The 24755-nt window shown below is 32.6% G+C and overlaps 1 protein-coding gene across 1 annotated transcript; it reads left to right on the top strand.

Annotated features, from left to right (window-relative positions):
• Positions 1–20: 20 nt before the first annotated feature.
• Positions 21–24489, top strand: LOC143054508 (serine/threonine-protein kinase 3-like). Its single transcript, XM_076227536.1, has 13 exons — positions 21–173; positions 4860–4940; positions 7723–7903; positions 8406–8468; positions 10547–10711; positions 11470–11575; positions 12291–12352; positions 13963–14100; positions 16323–16433; positions 17808–17877; positions 19889–19984; positions 22707–22903; positions 23894–24489. Exons 1-13 carry the CDS (start codon positions 160–162, stop codon positions 24050–24052), a joined length of 1443 nt encoding a protein of 480 aa, XP_076083651.1. The 5' UTR covers positions 21–159; the 3' UTR covers positions 24053–24489.
• Positions 24490–24755: the final 266 nt, after the last annotated feature.

Below are 24755 nucleotides of genomic sequence, written 5' to 3'. Positions count from 1 at the left end.
AGATGGCACATTGTGGCTAGAAAAAAAGCTTTTCATTGAACACGAACGACTTTCCTGATTTACTTCCGGACAAGACGAAAACATTAGAACTTTCATTGTTTTCACTTTAAAACTTTTTTCCATGAATCCAGACGGATAGTAGACCATTTATTCTTCAAAATGAGTAATCAAAGGTGAGTATCATATAGAATTTTACTTCATCAGGTCTGTGATTTCTGAAGAAGATAATAAAACCATCCTTAAAATGATGCTGTCACAAACTAAAAAATAAATAAATAAAACAAATCTCTTCAAACAGATACACACACAGATCCTGTTACATTTTTTTCTTCAGAAGTTTCAAGTTAGCATTGTTCTCACTAAGGCGACTCCATGAGTCCTAGAATTATCAAAATCTGTCTGGACTCACCATTTTCAAAACTTGTGAGTCCACAGGCACAGATGCATCAAGATTGAAATATTTTGTATAAACTGAGCACAGTTAAACAGAAATATCATCATTTTATAGCAAAAGTTAAAAAAAATGATCTGAATTTAAAGTAATTTCATTGCTGTGTAAGGAAATGGAGACTAAAATATTACATTATATTGCCATAAAATATTGGCACTGGCTACGGTTACATGGAAATGTAACAATAATAAAAATATTATTGTTACATTGGAGACTAAATGCCGGAATGCATGGTTGGGTGAGGACCTGATTAATTACGAATGTAACAATAACTATTGAGGCTACGGTTACATAGCGTTATTGGTAATACATGAAAAACAGCAATGTACGATGGGGACTTGTAATATGTACTAAATAATAAAAGTTTAAGACATTTATTTTATATTTACAATACATACAATGTCTTTATTTTTTTTTATTTACATTGACAGTTTATAAATATCCAGTAAGTGGTTTTTGGAGCATGTTTAAGTCCGACACATCATTTTGACGAATCCATTTCAAGCAGCCATCACACACCAGTAATAAGGGGGCAGGACCTTTTTCCGGATGCGGGATCGGGTGTTTTTTTAAGCTCGGGATATCGAGATTGATCTTTCGGGATGTCAGGATTTATTTTTTTTTTAATTCGGGACCTCGGGACTTCATGTTTTTAAGCCCGGGATTTCGGGATCAGGACCCCTCCTACCCTCCGCTGTGAACGTCTGTATCGCATACCGTGCAATTCAATTCTGCGATATTCCTTTTAGAAGATAAGGAAATCTTTAATGTTACAAATGGAAGTTTTTAACGACCTTGACTGGCTATACAGCCCTTGCACGGTCGGTCTTTAATGTTTGCCATGCTTTCGGTGAGAAATACTATTTTACTCTCGCAATGTTGATATTCACATCCGATCTTTTGGTTGAAAGCATGTGGTGTAGTTTCATGTTGTCTTTCAATATGATTGCATTGCCGTCCATTACGGATGTTAGGTTTACCTCAGATTTCAGTATCCAACTTAGCAGTTAACAAACTTTGCTTCAGTTGATGTATCATTTTTTTAGAGTTGCTTTTGTATAGAGCTATAGCTATAGAGCTGTATGAAATTTGTGTCTTGATATTGTTTCATTTTCGTTTCAAACGCATCCCAAGTTTTTCATCCAAAACTAAATTGGTAAAATAAATCTCTTCATCCATTGTTCAAAGTATATAATGACAGTAATAAGAGAAGGTGTGCAGTTAAATACTTCAAAAAGTGAACACTTTATCAGCCCCAGTTCTCAACAACAAACTATATTTTTCGCATTAATTTTGACACTGCTAATCTGAGGTATTTTTATTACCTTTAAGATTTATATGTAAAACTACTTAAACATCATTTGTACAATGTTGTATAATAATAATACTTATTAATTATCATTATTACAAGTATTAATTAGTACATATGAAAGAATTAAGCAACACAGCTAAAGAAGATTTAAATTTAATAAATTTAGCGTACATTGCTGTTTTTCATGTAACAATAACACAATGTAACCGTAGCCTCAATAATTATTGTTACATTCGTAGTTAATCGGTTCCTTGCCCAACTTTGCATTCCGGCAATTAGTCTCCGATGTAACAATAATATTTTTATTATTGTTACATTTCCATGTAACCGTAGCCAGTGCCTAAAATATTTTCTCTTTGCTGTTGGACTCATCATGCCGCTAAAATGTTGAGTCCCTGGACTCTCCTTAAAAATTCCTTAGTGAGAACCCTGAGTTAGCATGATGTCTCAGTCCAATTTCAGTCTTCTTGTGCTCGTTAGCAGCTTAGAGCTCTGCCTTTATCATGTTTATCATTATGGCTTTAGATCCAAAGATTGAGGGTTAGAGGTTGGGACAGGGTATGGTCATGAGGTTTGATCAGGTCATAAGATGACCGTCACATGTCTAGGTGATAGGCAAGGTACTGGACAGGGTTTCCAAGTGTAATACTTGGGGTTGTACAGTGGTGGACCTGTGAGCTGCTTGGATGGTAGTCCAAATAATAATGACGTCTTGCAAGGCTACATGTATATTAATCATTTTCTGAGGCATCCCTGAAAAAAATTAAGCCTTGCAAGACGTCATAATTATTTGAAATACTTGGATGGATGGTACACAGCCCTGAAAAAGAAAACAAGAAGAAGAGTGTTGTAGACCTCAAGATATAAAGGTAGCCTCTAACAGGGCCTCTGGGTGTGGGAGTTTCTCGCTGCATTGAAGACCCATTGGTGAACTTCGGCTTATATCGTCCTATGGTCAGGTTGTTGTCTCTTTGACACATTCCCCATTTCCATTCTCAATTTTAGTTGAGCCAAAGAAGATCTTCCCTAGATTACAGTCCTTATATGAAAAGGAAAAGAGGCCTAATAGGTCATTTGATCAAAATGGCAAGAGGGGTGCCCATGGTTGGTTTACAACATGGACAACAACAGGATGACCTGCACTATATGGCTGCATTTCACATGGAAAATGTAGTATCAGTGACAATCTAAAAGTAAAAATAAACATCTCTTCTGTGGTCAGGTACATGTAGTTGAGCTTGAACCTGTGCAAACTAACCAACCAACAAGTCTGTATATTATAATTATGAACAACCTCAGATACTTCCAAGCTTTAGCTACTGTTACTAGTTTTAGTAAGGATGTTCAGGAAATAAGCATTGAGGACTTGTCTGATAGTAATTCTTGTACTTTAGGCCAACTAAAATTAATTAGTAGATTTTCATCCACATTTTTTTTTAAAATGGGGCGGGTGGGATTATTTTATTTTTTAAATTTTATTTCATATAAAACCCTCGTCACGAGTTCTTCATACCGCGGAGTATATGCTAGTGGAAAACAAGTTGTATAACGTATATACATGCTGTATAAGGAATCCTACACTATTTTTTAAACTCTTAAATAAAAATCCCTGATTGGCAACAACTGTTATACATGTAATTGCCGCTTTAGAAACCTATTTATAGTATACATCAAAAAGAAGAGAAATGCTCTCTTCAGTTGGACTATACCTACACCAAATTTATTTTGTTTTCTAAGCAATGGTTTGTAGTTCCCATAAAATCAATAAAATGTATTGGTACAATTGTATTCAACACAAGTATTATGAGTACAGAATAAAATTTTAACTCAGTGTTGAAAGTAATTTATATGATGTAAAACATGAACTTAACCAAAAAGTAGTTTAATGACTAAATTGAGGGTATTGGGACAGTAACAGAGGGTGTTTGCTGTTTGTCAACAAAAACAACAGCCATGGGTAATTACTAAATATAAGGGCTTGTTATAATTAAAATGCGTGTTTGTCGACTTTTTTTTTCTCAATATATGGTCATTAATCAAACAAGTTCGTGCTTGTGTCAATTTTCCAGTCATGTTTTTTGTACCTATTTGTTGTACAATTCTTGCGCTTTGGATATCATTCAGTCCAAATTTCCTGACACAAAGTCACTGTATAAATAAAGTAAAAAACACTGTTTTCGATTCACTTGTGACTACCGCAATTTGCGTTCAAGGACAAGGCGTTTTACTCGTAACTCGAATATTTCATGCCCTTCTCGATATCAATCTCTATTCTCGGTAGATGATGTTGTCATCATAGAGCAGCAGAATATGTCGACTTAATCATTTTTTTTCGATTACTTGAAGAAATACAAAAACGAAATTTGAAACAGGAAGTATTAAATGAAATGAAATTATCGATGGTTCCCGGTAACGGACATGAACAAAATCCGGAAATCGTATTTTTGTTAAATAAAAAAAATCGGGGCGGGACGATTTCAGAGGGGCGGGCGGGGATGAAAATCTAGCTATTAATTTTAATTGGCCTTAAATTCAGAAATTATTGCAAGGTTTTTATTATTGGAAAATTGTGGCAGGGTTATGTTATAATCCCAATAATATTAAATCTCATTTCGATTTGTTTATATGAATCACACAGGATTTTTCTCAATGTTGCAATATTTAAATTGCATTTTAGTCTAAAATGACAAAATCGCAATAAAAAACATGATAAATGCACACATAATTTCTGAATTTATAGTATATCATCATGTAGGGATAAGGATTGAGACTATGAGTTAGATTTCGAATTTGACCAAAATGAACCAACCAATGATCATGATGATTATCTTGTGTCAAGTACTCCTGAGAGGAATTACTTTTGGATCATCATAATAATTTTTGTATTAATATAACAGCCAATGACAGTAAACTACGATGTTTGTGAATATGAATAACATATTACAATATAATTTAACAAAATGAAAATTAATTGTTCAAAAGAGTCATTTTATTTTTGAGTGAAAATAAACATGATAAAGGTCTAGTCAACATTTGATGGGTCCTGCAAAACTTTTATAATATATATATTGTAATTACTATTGTTGTATATTGTAGTGAGCTGACCAAACTAAGTGATGAAAGTTTAGCCAAACCACCTGATGAAGTATTTGATATTATTTGTAAAATAGGAAGAGGGTAGGAATATAGCAATTGTATAAACTACTTAAATGTGTCAATAAACAAAACATGCTAAAGATTGGGCCACACTTAATAATATTGTGGTTTGTCCAAACCCTACCCAAACATTGAGAAAGTGGGTAGGTACATTATGTAGGTAGGTATTTTTTTTTTTTTGGCAGAGAGAAATGTAAGCACTAGACATGTTAGATGGGTACAAGTCTTCATGTCTATCTGAATAAAAAAAAATATTTTCACATCAGGACAAAAAAAAGATTTTGAGTAGGCAGCTACAATGTATTTTTTGGGTAGGTCAATGTAGGTGGGTCCAAAGTCAGGAGCCTCTGGCCTTTGTTAGTCTTGTATTAGTTTAATTTTAGTTTCTTGTGTACAATTTGGAAATTAGTATGGCGCTCATTATCACTGGACTAGTATATATTTGTTTAGGGGCCAGCTGAAGGACGCCTCCGGGTGCGGGAATTTCTCGCTACATTGAAGACCTGTTGGTGACCCTCTGCTGTTGTTTTTTATTTGGTAAGGTTGTTGTCTCTTTGACACATTCCCCATTTCCATTTTCAATTTTAGGGTTAGGGAAAACACACCTAATGACCTATTCTTTTTTATGTCCTTGATTGTAATTGTTGGCTGAACATCTAGTGGTAAATAGATATAGGAAGGTGTGGTATGAGGGCCAATGAGACAACTCTCCATCCAAGTAACAATTTATAAAAAGTAAACCATTATAGTTCAAGCTACGATCTTCAACATGGAGTCTTGGCTCACACCAAACAGCAAGCTATAAAGGGTCCCAAAAAATTACTAGTGTGAAACCATTCAAACAGGAAAACCAACATTTCGTGAAAATATGTTATTCCTATAAATATGATATATATATTCCAGACGAGAACAAATAGAACATTTATTTCAAATAGGTACCTTTCACAAAATTCAACTAAGGAAATTCTTCAGTGTTCTTTTTGTAATAGCATGAATGCATAGAATAGGCACATCCAAAAATTGAAATCGAATATATCTTATAAATTTATTTGATGCATGGGTCTTTTAACAATTTGAATCTAAAGTTAGTTTAGATGAATAATGAATTTTACATTGTTTTGATGTGTTGTAACTTGTAGTTGTACAAATGTTATTTGTGTGCCTTTTTCCTGTTCTTTTGGATACTCTTTGAGTCAATTGTGGGGGTTTACTTAGCATGACAGCTCAATCATCAATTTTAATTTTGATCTTCTATTAAAAAAAAAAACCACATTTTCAGTTTCAAAGCTTTCATTGATGTCTTTAGATATTAATTTATAATGTTTAAATTAGGAATTACTTCATTTTGTGTGCAGTGTTCTCCCCAGGCCCTTAAAGGACCACGGGCCCGCGATGTATAATTTTCTGCCGCGGTGGTATCGTTCTTGCCGCGATGTATAATTTTTTTCCGTGGTGCTAAAGTTTTCGGTAAAAAAATCGTATTAAAAATCGGTAAAGTTTCAGATGACTTCAACTTTACATCAAAATTGACCAGTTCTAACCAGTTTAATCCAGTATTGACAAGATGATTGTTTACACCACGTGATCGATTTACCTGTTGAGGTTAACCTTGATGATTGGATTTAATCGATGTACATGATTCTTTTGTGTTTTAATTAATTAAGAGATCATAATTTAAATAACAGACTTGTGAGGGACAAGCAGACATTTGTTAATGAACCCTATTACGCCAGTCTCAAGTCAAAATAATTTGCCTTTTAGGAATTAATTGTGGAGTTACTTCCCCTGATTTTGCTAATTACAAATAAATGCTCCTCACATATAATTTCTCATTGCAAATAAAAATAAAGTACAAATTGAATGCAAAATTATATTAGAATGTTACATTAAGGATGAAAACATTCTTAGAACATACCAACAAAAATGTTTTGCAAATTATTTTTGAGAATCATACCATTATTGATGCACAGACATATTATAATAAATGGGTAATTTATACGATGTTAAATATTTGACTGTAACGGGTTTAAAAAGCCTACTGCCACAACTCTAATACATTCCCACGCAGGACTAAAGCTAGGGATGAACCTTGTGAATAGAAAACTCTTTAAAAGTACTCTCCATGTCTGTAACAAAGTATTAATCATAAAAACAAATTTGTTGTTGTCTAAAAGAATCAGATCTAAAACTATGGAAAATAGCTTTTAATTTACTGAAGGTTCTGTATCAAAAATCTTGTTCAAAGTTCATTGTTATGGGGAATGTGTAGTGTAACTACAAGTATCGGGACAAAATGGCTTGATCAAAATATAAGAAGTGACTTTAGCTTAAAGACTAATTGTGCTTTCTTTTATTTATTCTTCAAAGATATTAAAGTATACAAACTGTTTATTAATTTACTTTTTCTACCAATAATTTTCTGACCCAAAGTCCTACAACACAGTTCCACAGTAAACAAAACAAAGGCAAACAGGTAATGACAAAAAGTAACAAGAAAAAAAATAAGCGACGCAAAGCGACACAAAATACTGTAAAATTCATTTCGTCACGCGTTACCCTGGTGCTATCCAAAAATCCTGGGGAGAACACTGTGTGTGTATATATAACAAAGAATGTTGTATATGATTGCCAATGAGACAACTCTCCACAAGAGACCAAATGACACAGGTTTTTAAGAACTATAGGTCACTGTATGGCCTTTAACAATGAACAAAGCCTGCAAAGTCAGCTGATATAAGCCCTCAAAAAGACAAATGTTAAACAATTCGACCGGGAAAACTAATTATACTTTCTTTTGTAACAGGTCTTATGGCAGTGTGTATAAAGCCCTCCATAAAGAATCCGGTCAGGTTCTGGCCATCAAACAGGTACCAGTGGATACTGATCTACAGGAAATCATTAAAGAAATATCCATAATGCAACAGTGTGATAGTCCATACATAGTTAAATATTATGGAAGTTATTTCAAAAACACAGACTTATGGGTAAGTTTTTTTCAGAGTTTGTCATGTTATAATCTTCAAGATTTGAAAATCAAAAAACTCAACCCTGCACTTTGCATAAAGACTCCAAATAAAAAACAGTTAGAATATATTAAGTAGATATATGAAATTTGGTTTAAGTACCATAATGGGTCAAAGTTCATGAAGTACAGTCTTCAACACAGACTGGAGCATTGGCTCACACCCAACATCAATCTGTAGAGAGCGGTAAAATAGATTTTAAAAAGATATAAAACAATTTTATCAGAAAACAAGAAAATGATGAGCTGCAGACTTTCAAGACTACAGTTACCATGGTTACCTCTAAATTTCCATTTTAAGTATTTGATTTGTTTGGTTACAATTGTACTTTTACCCTAAATTTTCTCTGTATTCATTTTTAGCACTATATTTTTGTTAGAATGAGGACTTTTATAAGACATGTGTGACTTGCATGCAAAATTCAGATTTAGTTGGAATAGCCTTTACTTTTTTATAATTTCAGATCGTAATGGAATATTGTGGGGCAGGATCTGTATCAGATATAATGAGATTACGCAATAAAACTGTAAGTATTATCGGGGAGATAAATCTTTTGCACCAAGTTGGTTATCAGGTGCAAAAAGCATCAATTTTGCCAATTTTACGTCCCATTTCTTGCCCTGGAAGAACAAAGGATCCTGACAGATTTATCCAATTGTAGTCAGCATGTAGAGTAGACCCCAGTGAATACATCCACCACACCAGTCCTTAGGTCAAAGTGAAACTGATCTTGGTATGTACAGTAGTTTAAAACATGTAATTTTGACCAAAATGCGTAACTTTTTAAAATTTTATTTTAACTAGACCTGCAAAGGGAAGTAGTATTGTTTATTATCAATAATAAACAAGATCAATAGTTATATGCATGCAGGTTTACACCGTGGAAGTTTGTAGGCCTCTAAACTGAGTGTGTTGGATGGGACGCCAATCCCTAAAAAAAACCATTTTATCTGATTTCAGTTTTTCAAATACCTCTTTTGAGCTCAAAATGAACATTAAAACAGAGAAACATGACTATAAAAAGTGTAGATTTAGATAACTAGCATACATATTTTCAATTAAAGTGTAGATCTGTTACTAGTCTGAGATTACTCTGTTTTGCCAACAAGCTGGGGCCGTGGCACGTCAGAGCTGGTCCCATATCAAAAAGTGGATATATTGCCCATCCAAAATAGATGCGCTGCTCCTTCAATTATGGTGCCAACTAACAGCCTTTGAATTATATAAATCGGTTATTAATTTGTTCATTTTTCATTTAAAAATGAACAGCTATTGGCAATATTTTATGAAATAGAGTTATCTCCCATGAAATAGTGTCATTGATAAATTCTTAAATTATTCTCAAAATTATATTACAAATTTTATTTGAAACTTGTATTTAGTTAGAGAGTGCATACTTATACTTAGTTTATTAAAGAAAATGTTTAGAATTATTTTTTGTTAATAAATAAATGTTAGTTATAGATTTTAAGTAGACCATTGATAAGATTTTTAAGAGAAGTGATACTCACATAATTTTTTATCTCCTCTGTAGCAGGAACTGCTTACCCGAATTCCGGAGCACCTAATCTTTAGTTTTTAGTGTTTATATTTGGACCTGAACTCCTGGCTGAAACCAGGAGAATAAAATATTTAGGAAAAGAGTGATATCAAATATTAAAATTAATACCATTCAACAAATTTTTGGGTGTCAAAATGTGACTTTCATGGTCTGTTGTGGAGAGTTGTCTCATTGGCAATCATACCACATCTTCTTTTTTATATTCATGTTTATCTTGTGAGAAATTACATACCAAAAAAAAAATAGGATCTCAAAATGGTGGATTTCTTAGTTGTGGACTGGTAGAACTGGTGGAATTTACCCCTTCAAAGTATCTGTCAACGTCTAATGAAAAATATTGTTACAAATGAATTGCATTAGAATAATCAATTGTTATTAAATAAATAATGTACAATGAATGTGGTGGAAGTGACATTTTGTGAATCCTAAACTACTCCGAAGAGGTGTGCCTATATTGGCAGAAATTATATTAGACATTACACTTTATTAATACAAAACCATAATAGATTGAAAAAATTATATGCATCCTATCCTACAATTACATATTTCTGACTTTTGCTGTTTTGGTCAGGCTGTTGTCTCATTGAAACTTCATTCTCAACACAACTAACAAAACCAGTCAATTCCACACCCTGTCACATTAAGAAACCATAGAAATCAAATGAAAATTGTCCTGGTTTATAGTGGTGTGACAAATAGCTGTTATTGTCCTGGTTTATAGGGGTGTGACAAATAGTTGTTATTGTTAAGGTCTAATGAATGAAGGGCCTGATGAGGGAGGGGGAGGGGTCTCATCACGATCAGGAGTTATTATTTTTGTCAATCACGATTCACAGAAAATAAATTTCAATCATCACATGTCACGAAAATATAAAAAAAAATCTGTAGAAAAACAGATCAGGATAGCGAAAAATGCGCCGATAATAAAGAACGAAAATAACCCATCAGGCCCTTCATGAATTAAAGACCTAAGTTTCCACAAAATGTTACTTTTTTCAGTATATATATATTATTTTATAGTTTAAATATGATTATATTTGCAGTTAACAGAAGATGAGATAGCTACGCTGATGTTGGACACATTACATGGTTTAAACTATCTGCATTCCAGACGAAAAATTCACCGAGATATAAAAGCGGGAAATATATTGCTCAACACTGTAGGGCATGCTAAGTTGGCAGACTTTGGTGTGGCAGGTCAACTAACAGTAAGTTATACTATACTACTGTAAATTCAGAAATTATTGCGCGTATTTATTATTGCGAATTTGTCATTTTAGAATAAAATGCAATTTTAGTTTTTGCAATATTGAGAAAAACCCTGTTTAATTCATATGAAAAATTTCAAAATGCGAGTTTAAATTATTGTGATTATAACCCTGTCGTATTTTTTGCAATAATAGAAGCATTGCAATAATTTCTGAATTTATGGTTTCGCTTCTGAATGTCTTTTTGTTTTAAGTTTTCCTTGACATTCAGTACTTTTGTAAATTTACTTTTAAAAGGAGAATAACCTCTCAATATTTAATTTAGATTGATCAGAAGTTCTGTTTTTGATGAACTTTTATTAATTATGTAGTTCCATCAAAAGATCCAAGAGCTATATATTTGGTTATAATTGTTATTGCTTGTAGTAAATACTGAAAAGTAGGTTATTTTTACAGGGACTTATTTTTTTCTGATTTTCACGAAAATAAAACAAAATCAACAAAATAATAACCGCCAATTTAAAAGTGCATATACAATTCTAATTGTAATAAAGTTTTGACTGCCAATATAAAACCAACAAAATATTTTGTACACCTTATTCTATGAAAATCAAGGGATTTTACACCCGCAAAAATAATACTATACAGTATTTAGTATACAGGATCAATCTGTAGTACAATCAATATAAGCTCGCATGAATTATTACTTGAATTTGAGTGTATTAACTCTATAATAGCTTGGTTGATATTTATTTCAGGATACAATGGCCAAAAGAAATACTGTGATAGGGACCCCATATTGGATGGCCCCAGAGGTTATACAAGAGATAGGCTACGATTGTGTGGCAGATATATGGAGTTTAGGTATGAAGTCCTCTATCATTTCTGTAATTAACAAACACCTAGACAAAAGTTCATTTGGGTCGTTTTATTTTCTTAAGTTTTGACCAAATATTTATTTTGAACGCTTTGACAAAATACAAAAATTTAAAAAATACTTGAACCACACACTTTAAAAATGTCTTATTTCAGTTTGACAAACACTAAGTTTGATCATCGAGAAGCGTTATATATACATTGTTATATTTCCTTATAAAGAATAGAAAATGATAAGAAAGTTCAGCAGATTTTTACAAAGTCATATCTCCCTGTAGAGTTATGTACCATCTCAAGGTGGTATCAAACACCTTGACTAAAATAAATTTGGCTTTTTTAATTTTCATAAAAGTTTGACAAATTATTATTAAACTTTGACCCTTTGACAAAAATATAAAAATTTCAAAAAACTTGAACCACACACTTTCTTGGAATAATTTCATTGGATACATAGTAGTTTGACAAACACTACTGCTGGGGGGGGGGGGGCCAGGCCCCCCTTTTTGGGGAAAAATTTGGTTGCTTATATAGGGAGTGACTGGAGCAGGCCGGGTCCCCTCTTAGGCAGTCAATGGGCCCCCACTTATGAAAAATTCTGGATCCGCCACTGTTACAAACAATTGTTTCAGAAGTCTGATTCTAACTAAGATGATATAATTCCCTGATTGCACACATGCTGTACATTTATTGTTATATTTTACAGGTATAACAGCATTAGAAATGGCAGAAGGGAAACCCCCTTATGGAGATATACATCCTATGAGAGTAAGTTATTCCATTTTAAGAAAAAAACATTCAAGTTTCCCGTTTTTTTTTAACACTTTATTTTTATTAGGCCTATGAGAGGACATACTTGATTTAATCTGACTGGATAATTGATAGTACATGAATCAATACTTATATATGAATTTTTATGGAAATATTCTTTATAAAGCACAAAGGTGTCAGTATTCACCTCAGAAACTTACAAAACCTTTGAATAGACTTATTAAGAAGGGATATAATTACGATACTGTTGTCAAGTCATTAAAGATTGCAAATTTTGGCGTTAATATTGAGTCACTGATAAGGTCTTTGCATCGGAACTAAACACATTTATTCTAAAAACAGTTATTGGCATGACACGGGTTATGCCACTTTAATATATATATATTCTCATATATGTTATGGCGGTATGATACTAAACCCCTAACGGGAAGGATTGTGCCTGATGTTCATATGATGAAATCATAATCTTTCAGTCAGTTTAATTGAAGTCTGGAGCTGGCATGTCAGTTAACTGCTAGTAGTCTGTTGTTATTTATGTATTATTGTCATTTTGTTTATTTTCTTTGGTTACATCTTCTGACATCAGACTCGGACTTCTCTTGAACGGAATTTTAATGTGCGTATTGTTATGCGTTTACTTTTCTACATTGGTTAGAGGTATAGGGGGAGGGTTGAGATCTCACAAACATGTTTAACCCCGCCGCATTTTTGCGCCTGTCCCAAGTCAGGAGCCTCTGGCCTTTGTTAGTCTTGTATTATTTTAATTTTAGTTTCTTGTGTACAATTTGGAAATTAGTATGGCGTTCATTATCACTGGACTAGTATATATTTGTTTGGGGGCCAGCTGAGGGACGCCTCCGGGTGCGGGAATTTCTCGCTACATTGAAGACCTGTTGGTGACCCTCTGCTGTTGTTTTTTATTTGGTCAGGTTGTTGTCTCTTTGACACATTCCCAATTTCCATTCTCAATTTTTAAAAACAGAAAAAGATTTGGTGATATCATGGATACTGTATGTTTTCTAGTTTTAGGTTTCTGAATGTTGAAAAAGACAAAAAAATGGAAATCTTAAATTTCTGTGAAAAATTAGACCAAAAAATGCTTCAAACACATCCAGTCTTTATCAGTGGCATATTGTTTCAAGGGGAGGATACTATATTAGTACTTGTTTTAGAAATAAATTCATACCCTTATATAACATTATGCTGCTTAGAATAGCTAATTAAAAATACATTTTTATCAAAAAAAATTAAAATCACAAAAATACTGAACTTAGAGGAAAATAAATTGGGAAAGTCCATAATCACATGGCAAAATCAAATAACAAAACGCATCAAAAACGAATGGACAAGAACTGTCATATTCCTGACTTGGTACAGGCATTTTCAAATGTAGAAAATGGTGGATTAAACCTGGTTCTATAGCGCTAACCCTCTCACTTTAATGACAGTAAAAATACATTAAGCCAAGAAAAATAACTCAGATTTTTATCATTTGAATGATGATAGATATGAGAGATACATGTTTAATCATCATAGTTTTTTGTAAATATTGAATCCTTCATCTTACATGTAACTGAATATACATAAACATAAAATTGATTTTGCAGGCTATATTTATGATACCCACCAAGCCACCACCATCTTTCAGGAACCCAGATAAATGGTCAACAGAATTTATAGACTTTGTATCTAAATGCCTTGTAAAGAACCCAGAACTCAGAACAACAGCTGAGGAGCTCATGGAGGTATGATATCTGTAGTGTAGGGGAGATAACTGCTGAAATAACTTAAGATTTCTTATTATTTGTTGGGTGTTATATTTTGATTCAGCCATGCTGGATCTATGCACTCAATCTGGTTTTGGAGATGGTGTTGAATACTATGTTGGAGACATATCATGGAACAAATTATGTTTTTCTGCACCATTTTAATCATAAACTGCCAACTTTGACTTTCTATTAAAGCTTAGTTAAATCTATAATACTAAAATTACGAGGTCCAATTTGTCAGCCGTCATCGGGTAAAAACGACAAATCAAAGAATTCAACTCTATATATAACTAATATAGGACAATGGTGTAGATTAAAAATTACACCACTCCAGACCCTTTCGTTTTCCACATAATTAATATTGCCAATAATTAACAAGTTCCGGGTCGAATCCAATACCGATACCAATAGTATATTCACCTGTTAGCTATTACCTTATCTGTACGTTCCGCATTTGACAGGCGCACCACCAAACGGTGTATTTAGGATTTTGCTATATACACGGGTCATAATCAAAGGGACACTACTAAATTCGATCATTGTCAAATTGTTCCCTATTGTAGTTTTATTCAGCAATCAGCAAGACTTTCTAAGATAACTAATATAGGACAATGCTGTTGATTAAAAAATACTCCATTCCTGGATAGCCAGGACCTTTGTTTTCCAAATAATTAATATTACCAATAATTGATAAGTTCCAGGTCGACGGGTTCAAACAGAAAGATTTGAAAGTAGAGAAAATTGTGTATCTTATAATCGACATGACTTTATCAGATGACAATACTAATTACTTAAATAAGGCTTAGGCATTGTTATATACTTTAATTCAGTCACGGACCCGCGATATCACAGGTGTGTACTTGTATTTATAATATTTATAATGAGGGTCGCCTCCGGGTGCGGGAATTTCTCGCTACATTGAAGACCTGTTGGTGACCCTCTGCTGTTGTTTTTTATTTGGTCGGGTTGTTGTCTCTTTGACACATTCCCCATTTCCATTCTCAATTTTATAATATTGGGCTATTAAACTTCAAATTCAAAATTTCTCCACTAATAGTGATTTCTGTTATGGCAAGGTCAAGGTTGGCAAAAAAAGTGGTCAATTCTTGTAATGACCATACCAGTGGTAAATACTGGCATATACTGGTCGATTGAAATTTGGTGGACATAACTATAAAAACCACTCTCAACCTGGTTAATTACCATGATTACTGTTAATAATGAAATAATGTAAGTGTTCAAGTCATTTTAAATGTTCTCATTTCTATTTACTGTAAATTCAGAAATTATTGGGAGGTTTTTATTACTGTAAAATAGAGTTGTAATCAAAATAATTTAAACTCACATTTTGAAATATTTTAAATGAAGTAAAACAGGACTTTTCTCAAAATCATAAAAATTAAAATCGCATTGAAGTCTAAAATGACAAAATGCCGATAATAAATGCACGCAATAATTTCTGAATTTACAATGACTTATTAGTACAAAAGATTAAAACTGTTTTGTCCCTGCCAAGGGAACTCATCAGATGACTTGCATTGACTATAGAACTGGCTTTGTTGTTGTCCCAATGGCAGATATTCTTGATTTTAAATGTAGTGACTCTGCAGCTTTTGCTAATCTAACAAAAGATGATTATTTGTGTACACCAATTTGAAGCATACTTATTGCCTGGTAAAAATATGACATTATTTTTTGTCATTGGTACGGCAGATAAGGGCATTATCTCCCCCTTTGGCGCATTTTCTTCCCTGGAGGAATCTGCTCTTTTTCGGTCATATGGCAATAAGACTAAATAATTGGCATATTGCCCTATTGATATACCTAGTAAGTAATTTCTATTACATATAATGAATCACTGTTGAATAATTGTTAGATTATTTCAGGACAGTTAAGAGCATGAACAAGTTTGTGGCAGTAGCCCAACATCATATATCAGCAAAAAATGAAGTTAAGAAAATAACAATATTTCATACCAAGGAAAATTAAATGTTTATATATATATGTTTGATAGAATAAGAAGACAAGAGAAGAAAATTGTGACTTTGAGATGAAGAACAACAGTAAAAATTCTGTTTGTTAACTTTGTTTACTTTTTCGTCTTTTTTTCTGTTGTGCATGAACTGATTTTGTGTCGTGAATGGATACCTCATATCCTTTGTTTTTCTATTTTATCTATATATCTTATTTATTTTCAGCATGAGTTTGTAAAGTCAGCAAATCCCAGAACAACATTACAGAAGATGATACAAGAAGCCAGAGAAATACTAGAAATGCAGGCAGGCATAACGACAAATGGAGATGATTCAGTATGGGTTTTTTTCAACATGGTTACAAATCATTGTCCTGTTTTTAAGAAATCTATGTTGATTACAAATAAATAAATTATGCTATCAATAAAAGAATACTTTAGAGCAGTGTCAATTAACTGTTTCTGAATCTAATGCATTCTGGGTAATATTTTCAAAAGCGTACAACAAAATGTTGTGATTGGTTTAAAACTTACTAACCAATGGAAGTATATCCAATGATGTAATGTTATTTACATTTGGTGTAAGAACAATGAGATTACCCATAGTCCTTTAGAATCTGAAAAAGGTTAATTATATAGGCACTCACAGCAAAATCTAAAAGACATGAAATGTATTTTCATGTAAAATATACACTAGGTTGAAAAATACCATCTAAAGGTTAATATCTTGTTAAACTCAATACAAAAATAACCTACAAATACAAATGTCTGTTTAAGGTATAAAACCACTAATTCATAGCCCCATTGCTTTCTATGTTAAGTTCTGCAATTTCAAGCATTAATGGCTACTGTGTCTTAACTTCAAATAAAGTGGCAGTTATTTCATGTCAAAACTGTACCTTATCCTGACTTGTGCTGGAAGAAACAACATACCTTTAATTGCATATTAGAGTGTACCGGTTCCTGGAAGTTTGATAGTACAAAAACAGGAACTTCTGATCTGAACAACTGGTCAAATGTGCCCTGCTATCAAAATTTCATATTCTTCTTTATTATTCAAATAAATCTTTCAACAAGGGTTCTACAGTGATCTTATAGCTAAGTCCCCAAGCTTTCAATTGATACCACAACTTACCAAATATACCCGCTATTGACAAAGATACAGCTATGTGTATGAACTATTTTGTGTAAAATATGTACTACTTTCTTGTATGTTCTTTCCGACAGGGCCTAAATTAGTGGTTCTATACCTGAGGGGGGAAAGGACCTTTATCGGGACTTCAGGATCGGTTGTTTTTATGCTCGGAATTACGGAATTGACCCTTTCGGGAACTGGGAATTTTTTTTTCAGATTTTCAGGAAGTCAGGATTTAAATTTATTTAACCAGAAAGATGAAGATGATCTTGTATACATAAAATGGATCTTAAGTAAAATATACACCACATTTAGAAATACCATGGAAAGGTTTAAAGTTAAAAATCTGCAAACAATTTTATATATGATATAGACTAACCTAGTGTGTTTTGTATGGAAATAATCCTCTCATTTGATATGTTTGGATAATTTTTTTATGGTATTCTTATACTTTCTAAATTATTTTTAATCATCAAATTTAACATTAAATTTTTTTTTGAAAATGTTTGTTTAATAATGAAAAAAATGTTACGCAATAAATATTTTATAAATACTGTTTTATGTCTGTTTTGCCAGGAGGGTGAAGATGAATTAGAGGGTGGAGGTACGATGGTCAGAGGTGACAATGATACAATGAAGTCACAAGGTAACTTACAATTCCTGTCATGAATTATAATTTACATAGTCACCTTTACTATCAAACTGTCAATACAGAAATATATTGCTAGGTATTTATTAATGCAAATAATTTGACTAGGTGAGTATCACACAGTGATCTGGAAGGATTTTTTCACTATGGGCCCAGGGCCCTCCAAAAATAAATTCAATGGGCCATTTTAAAAAATAATGGGCCATGTTGTCAAATGAGTGGGCCATTTAAATTGACTACTGTAAAAAAAAAAAAAAAAAGTATCAATATATTTGTGCAAAGAGGTGGTGGTACTTACCTTTATGATTTTAAATTATATCATGGATATTGTTCTTGTGATTTTGTAATTTCAATTTCAATGAATATACAATAAGTTATTTTAACTTCCTCCAAACCGGACAATATTTAAGATAACCTTTATTTACAATATTCAAACTGGTTTTGTTGCCTTGTACATGTTCATGTTTTTATGTACATTAAATTTGGGTCTTCGTCGAAACCATACTTATTCCAGACGTTCCGTATCAGAGGACATTTCTGGCATTTCCTCTGCACTTCTTGCATTATTATTACTTCATGACAATGACAAGACTAACAGTAGAGAGTATCATTAATTGATAGAACAAAACAACAATTCGCTGAAGTCATGTTTACAAAATGTCAAAACGAGCCAAAGACCAAAAAATGACAAGGACAGTTAGTTAAGCGCCTATTATGGAGACAAAAACTATATTCATTAAAAGGCTTTGGGGTTTTTCAATCGAAATAATAGCAAGCTAAACTAACTTAAAAGATTATAATTAGAGATAAATCTCGTCTTTACTAGCCAAATTTCACAAATTTAAAGTTGTTTATAAAAAAATATATCAAGAATGATGGTTAATTACATTTTTTGGGTAATCAGTTAAACCGCATGGTTCTATTATTACCATACGAAAACACCCGAGACGTTAAACAGCATGGTTCTATTACAATAGGAAAACACCCGAGACGTCCCAAAAAAATATAGGTGCTCCTTTCATTGGAGGAACATTACATAGTTGTGTATACACACATGGCGGTACGGAACACGATCGGAAATCCATTTGACAATATCTAAACATTTCGAAATAAAGTGAAAAATATCGTGCTCCACGTGGGCGCTTACATTTGTCACTCTATGCGCCATTTCTGGTCGATATGCGCTATAGGCGCAGGGCGTACGTCCTTCCCGATCACTGATCACAATAATAAGAACAGGCATTCTGATGTCTGATACATATACAGTGTAACCTGCCTAATGGGACACCTGAGTATTCCAACATCCTGCTTTAAACACATTTTCATGGTCCCATAATATGCATTAGAAAAATGAGTTATCTGACACCCTGCTTAATCCCTAAATGTCGGACAACACTGGTTACACTATCTATATGCAGATTTCCTGAAGTTGCAATAATTTGAAATAGCAATTTTGTCATTCTTCAAAAAATCTCCATTAATAATTGCATGTGAAAAAAATCTAAATTTTAAGTAATTTACAAAATAAGTTAAAAAAACAAAAAAAATATACTTAATTGACAAAGTATAGGTGATAAATTTTATTGATGTACAAAATAAGGAATGTTTATGAAAATTATTTGACTATTTGTTAAATAACTTTAAATAAGGCAAATACTTTCACTCTAACTAGTGTTAGAGTGTGTCATAGCAGTTATTTTAAAATTCATTGTTAAATATAAACCATTTATGTCAAATTACTCAATTTTGAGTTTTTATGATGTCCGGTTAAATGATAAATTTGTATGTTCTAGAGTAGTTGCAGATCCAAGGTCCATAGGTCTCATAGGTCCATCCACAAATTGTTTAATTAGATCATAAGGACCAGAGACCTATTGTTCTGCAGCCAAACAAATTGTCATCCCTTTATTTCTAATTCTTTGTACAAAAAATAATTTGGGAAATTTACATTTTTTGCAATTTTAGTGGACAAATAATAATACCCTTTCATTTTCTATATATTTTACAGGTTCCAGTACAAATGGCACAGTAGGGACCTTAGTAGAGTCAGAACTGGGTACCATGGTGATCAACGAAGACAGCGAAGACGATGGAACTATGAAACGTAAGATGTTAATATTTTGTATGATTAAGCATGGTGGCATTACTCGTGTTTCTCTTCATCTTACAAGACAATACATCATTTCATATATTGTGGATTAATTCTTATTTGTGGAGTATCAATTTTCGTGGATATCTAAGTTAATGGTCAACTATGAATATAATTAAGGAATGACTGTAATATTTTTTCGGTCTATGAAGAAATAACATAAAAAATTTGGTGCACACTGAATAACGCGCGTAGCGGGTTATTTAACAGTGTGCACCACATTTTTTATGTTATTTCAAATAGACAGAAAAAATATTACAGTCATTTCTTATAATTTAATTCTTAATTCCATTTTAAACCATAGAAAACCTTGAAAAAACATTGATGACATCACGGTCACATGACTAAATTATGTCTATGGTCTGATATCAAAATAACGTCAGCCAATCGGAAGACGTGTTACATCCAAAATTAAATTATTGTTCAATAAAGTACAAAATTTGTCCACAAAACAGGAAAATTGGCAGTAACAAAAATAATTGAATCCACAGTACTCAATATCCTTTGATGCTTTCGTTCACTGGAATGCATAATTGATCATAAATGAATGTTGTTTGCTGTTCTATCTTTCTTAATTCCATATTGACACACACAACAGAGTTGATAATAAATATGTATATTGTGGGGCCTAAAATAAAATTTCATTTGTTTGGCATTGCCGCCCGACCCACTGAAAAACTTGCCGCCCAAATAATTTTATTTGCGTTTCAGAATTATTTTTTTTAAATAAAAAAAAATCGAAATTGTGCCGGAAATTGATCGTATCCGCCGAGTTTGTTCCTGGCTTTCCTTATTTCAAATCATGATCTTGAAAGCGCTTGCCTTACACTGTATTGGGAGCAAACATTTAAATGACATGGAATAGAAAAAGTCTGCCAAAAGTAATGTCAAAGAGGCCGGCAGGGGAAGGCATCTCCCTATGCTGCAATGCATTGGTTAAGGGAGATGTATTTTATCAAAAATCAAATTTCAGCTATTCTTTGAAAGAAACGTTCTGAGAGACCTTGTAGAGGACTCAATTTTATCTTTTGTAAAGCAGAAACAGATGATTTCTGCTTGACTTTGTCGCTTCATGAGATAGAAGTTTTTCATCGGGACATCACAGAACAAATATGCATGGCTCTTACATTTGTTGAACTTATCAAATATTTGAAATTTATCATTGACAAATGTTCCCTTAAACCAGAGAACAAAGTATCTACTATAGTCAGAACCACAATGATGCATTCAAGATAATTATGGCTGTAAGCACCAAAGCTTAAAGACCATAATGATTTACAGGTTTATAGTAGTTTTGTACCAGTAGTTGCTAGCCTGGAACAAAACATACATATTTTAAAGACTAGCATCTTGTGTCAATTGAAGTACTTCCCCCTTTTCTTGCCTTTCTTCTTAACATGAATAAGATAATTCTTAAAACATAAAAGATACTGACAGAAACCTTTTCCACAATTCTAAGGGCTCATTAATTTATCTGTATTCATGTAATGCATGTCCAGATTTCTGTTAATCAAACAAGCATTACAACCCATAATTTATTTTTCTGCAAAAATTGTCTGTCCTGCTGCATATTTCCATTTTGAATTTATCATACGTTTTAAACCTATCCCTGAAAAACCTTGCACTTGGATAATATTAGTATAAACACCATGTCTATAATTTGTCACGCCAACCTTCCAAATTTTTAATATTTTGCTGTCCTAATTTGGAACAGATCCTTTATCCTCAAAACTTATATGGGGAAGTAGGCGTGTTTGTATGGTAGTTCGTCACACCTTACATGTATGATTACTAGCCTCCAGGTATTGGTTTGAGCCCTAGTTGGGCAGTTGCAAAATTAAGGTTTGGTTTTCATGTCAGATGTGATAAGGTTAGTCAGTTTCCTCCCACAGGTTGGCATTTTCCTTCAAGTACTACGGTTTAGTACGGCACTAAAACTGACTGCCATGAAATTACCCATATGGTGTAGAAAGTGATGTTTATAAAACCAAAGAAAACAATCAAAGTTTTAAATCTTTGTCCATTTGTACAAGGAGCCGTAGTGGTTGAGCCATTTAACTTATGGTAATTTTACCAAACTGTGACCACAACTTCAAGATGTGACATCAGGCCTCTTTTAACTTTGCCAATAAAACTGACTGTCTTACGTGAAATTATCCATATGATGTAGAATGTGACATTGATGGTTGACCCCTTTCAAAGAAACCACCAGCATGTACACACAACAATGCTGCAATGCTTTAGACAACATTGATCTAGAGACTTCATGATTTACATGTATAGGGCTTTTAAATGTAAAAAAAAAAAAAAAAAAAAAAAAAATTCCCTACCTACCTACCCACCTGCTGATAGTGTGGGTCGGCAATGCCAAACAAACAATTTTTTAAGGGTGGCCTGGTGTTAGTTGCTAACAAGTTGTAGAAAGCAGAATATCTCATTTATTATCAAGCAATATTTGGTGTTGCAATGATTTATTATCTTCTTTTGAAGGAATCACAATGGATTATGTTTTTACATAAATAATCACATGTAGTTAATGGCTCATAACCATATACCAGTGTATCAGCATGTCAGCATAATATTTGTCATCTCAAGCCAATAATATCAATTTGTACTAGAAAAATCTCCAAGAAAATATTATAGAAATAGGAAAAAAATATTTAATGCAAATTTTCAGGTCATGGTACAGCCACTGCTGGAAAGGATGAATACCGTCCATCTTATCTTGACCATTTTGAGAAGAACGATAAAGAAAAACCTGCAGCTAAACCAACACAACAACCTCAGCAAATAGCGCCACCATCAATGTCACCGAAAACAGCCACACCCCCTCATCACTTCCAACGGTCTTTCATTGATGGCGATTTTGAATTTGTGAGTAATCAGAATATTTTATTCTTTAATTTCAGGAATGATAACAGCCTTCTTATTATACTTCATTCCAAAGGAGAAACAGTGTATGGTGTTTTTCCTCCCTCTACAAGTGCCATGAAATTCCATCACATTTTTCTCAGTCTTCATGTGAACGTGCAATACAGTGAGATGTGAATTCAGATTCATCGATCCTTTTAATATTTATATATATTTAACACATAATGGCTATGGTTGAAATTTCATTGCATTTTTCATGGGAAACAAATTAGAGCTTCCTACAAAAATCTGGCAGTGTGAACATGCTATACAGTGTATATATATGTCTTCAGATTCATTGACAATGAAGAAATAAGAAAATGTGGTATGATTGTAAATGAGACACTTTCCACCAAAGTTCAAATAAACTGGATGTAAGCAATTATAGGTAACCATACAACCTTCAACATTGAGAAACACCCTTACCATTTGGTAGGCTATAAAAGTTTTGTGAATACAGAAGCAAAACAGGAAAACCTTGTGATGTGATTTCTTGGGTTACTTCAAATTCTTGTGATAGTAAATTGAGGCTTGTTTATTTTGTGTCAAGCTGTTCTATTGATGAAAAACCCCTAATTTCCTTTTATTTATTTCTCAAACCACAGCAATAAATTTAAACCAAACCATACTGCATTAATACTAAGGTTCCAAAAAAAGAGGCTAAAAAAGGCAGATAATTATAAATTGTCCAAATTGTGATATAAGGGACATAACCCTTTTTCCTATCTGAGCATGCTTTTTGATAGTATGCATTTTGTAAGTCTTTTCATCTTACACTTTATCTTTACAACTTGCTGTGAATGTATGCTTTTCTTTTTGCTGAATGGTATAACTACATACATTTGTTATGGAATATGCAATGTTTTTTTCTGCTGTTAGTCTTAATAAACTTTACTATAACTTCTTGAAATGTCCATACTTTTATTATATTTAATACCTATTTTGTTTTTGCAGTTAAGAAACTTGCAGTATGAAGAATTAGAGGCCAGGTTAGCTGACCTTGACCCTGAAATGGAGAGAGAGATAGATGAACTCCGAGCCAGATATCAAGCCAAGCGACAACCAATTTTAGAGGCTATAGACGCTAAAAAAAATAGACAAAAATTCATATAAATTAAACATTGACAGTACGATTCTGTATATATTATACATGTGATAAAAAATGGAAGAGTTTTTGATTTTGAAATGTAGTAAAAATCAGCACAGTGCAATTTTTTTTTAGAAAAAATCATACAAATAAGACTTATTACATACAAGGCATATAGATGTTCAAAAAAAAGTAAAATGAAAAGGCCAGATTAATGAAAAAAATTACTGTAAAACAACTAATTTTCGTGAATGATTTTTTTTCGCGTCTTTCGCAAGCAGAAAAATGATGAGAATATAAATCATCGCAAATATATAAAACTTGGTATCTTTACTTATTTAACTACAACAAGCAAATTTGAAAATCGTGAAATTAAATCGCCATGAAAAGGGCTAGTAAGGAATAAAAGCGAAATAAAGTATCTGCAAATACAAGTTGGTTACAGTTTATATAGATATATACTTTTTACTAAAGAACAACAACTCTTGCACTAGTGAAGATGATTTGCAATTGCTTGAGATTTGAAAAACATTTCTTTAAACTGTGTATACTTATAAATGAAAATACTAAATAGCATATATATGCCTGGGACAATCACAAGAGTTCAAAGGTTATCTATAAATATGCAATCCATCAGTCTTCCATGTGATTGAATCTTTAATATGTACATCTCTTACAGTGAGAAAGTATTATTATGAAACATTTTAGCTGCATTTTTATTTTGTTAAA

Source organism: Mytilus galloprovincialis, chromosome 12 (assembly GCF_965363235.1).
Source record: "Mytilus galloprovincialis chromosome 12, xbMytGall1.hap1.1, whole genome shotgun sequence".
Classification (NCBI taxonomy): Eukaryota; Metazoa; Mollusca; class Bivalvia; order Mytilida; family Mytilidae; genus Mytilus; species Mytilus galloprovincialis.
This window is presented reverse-complemented; position numbering and strand designations above follow the sequence as displayed.

Coding starts and splice junctions, on each gene's coding strand:
- LOC143054508 (XM_076227536.1), top strand. Junction 7,904..8,405: donor TCAAAAACACAGACTTATGG/GTAAGTTTTTTT, acceptor TTATAATTTCAG/ATCGTAATGGAATATTGTGG. Junction 22,904..23,893: donor TTGATGGCGATTTTGAATTT/GTGAGTAATCAG, acceptor TTGTTTTTGCAG/TTAAGAAACTTGCAGTATGA.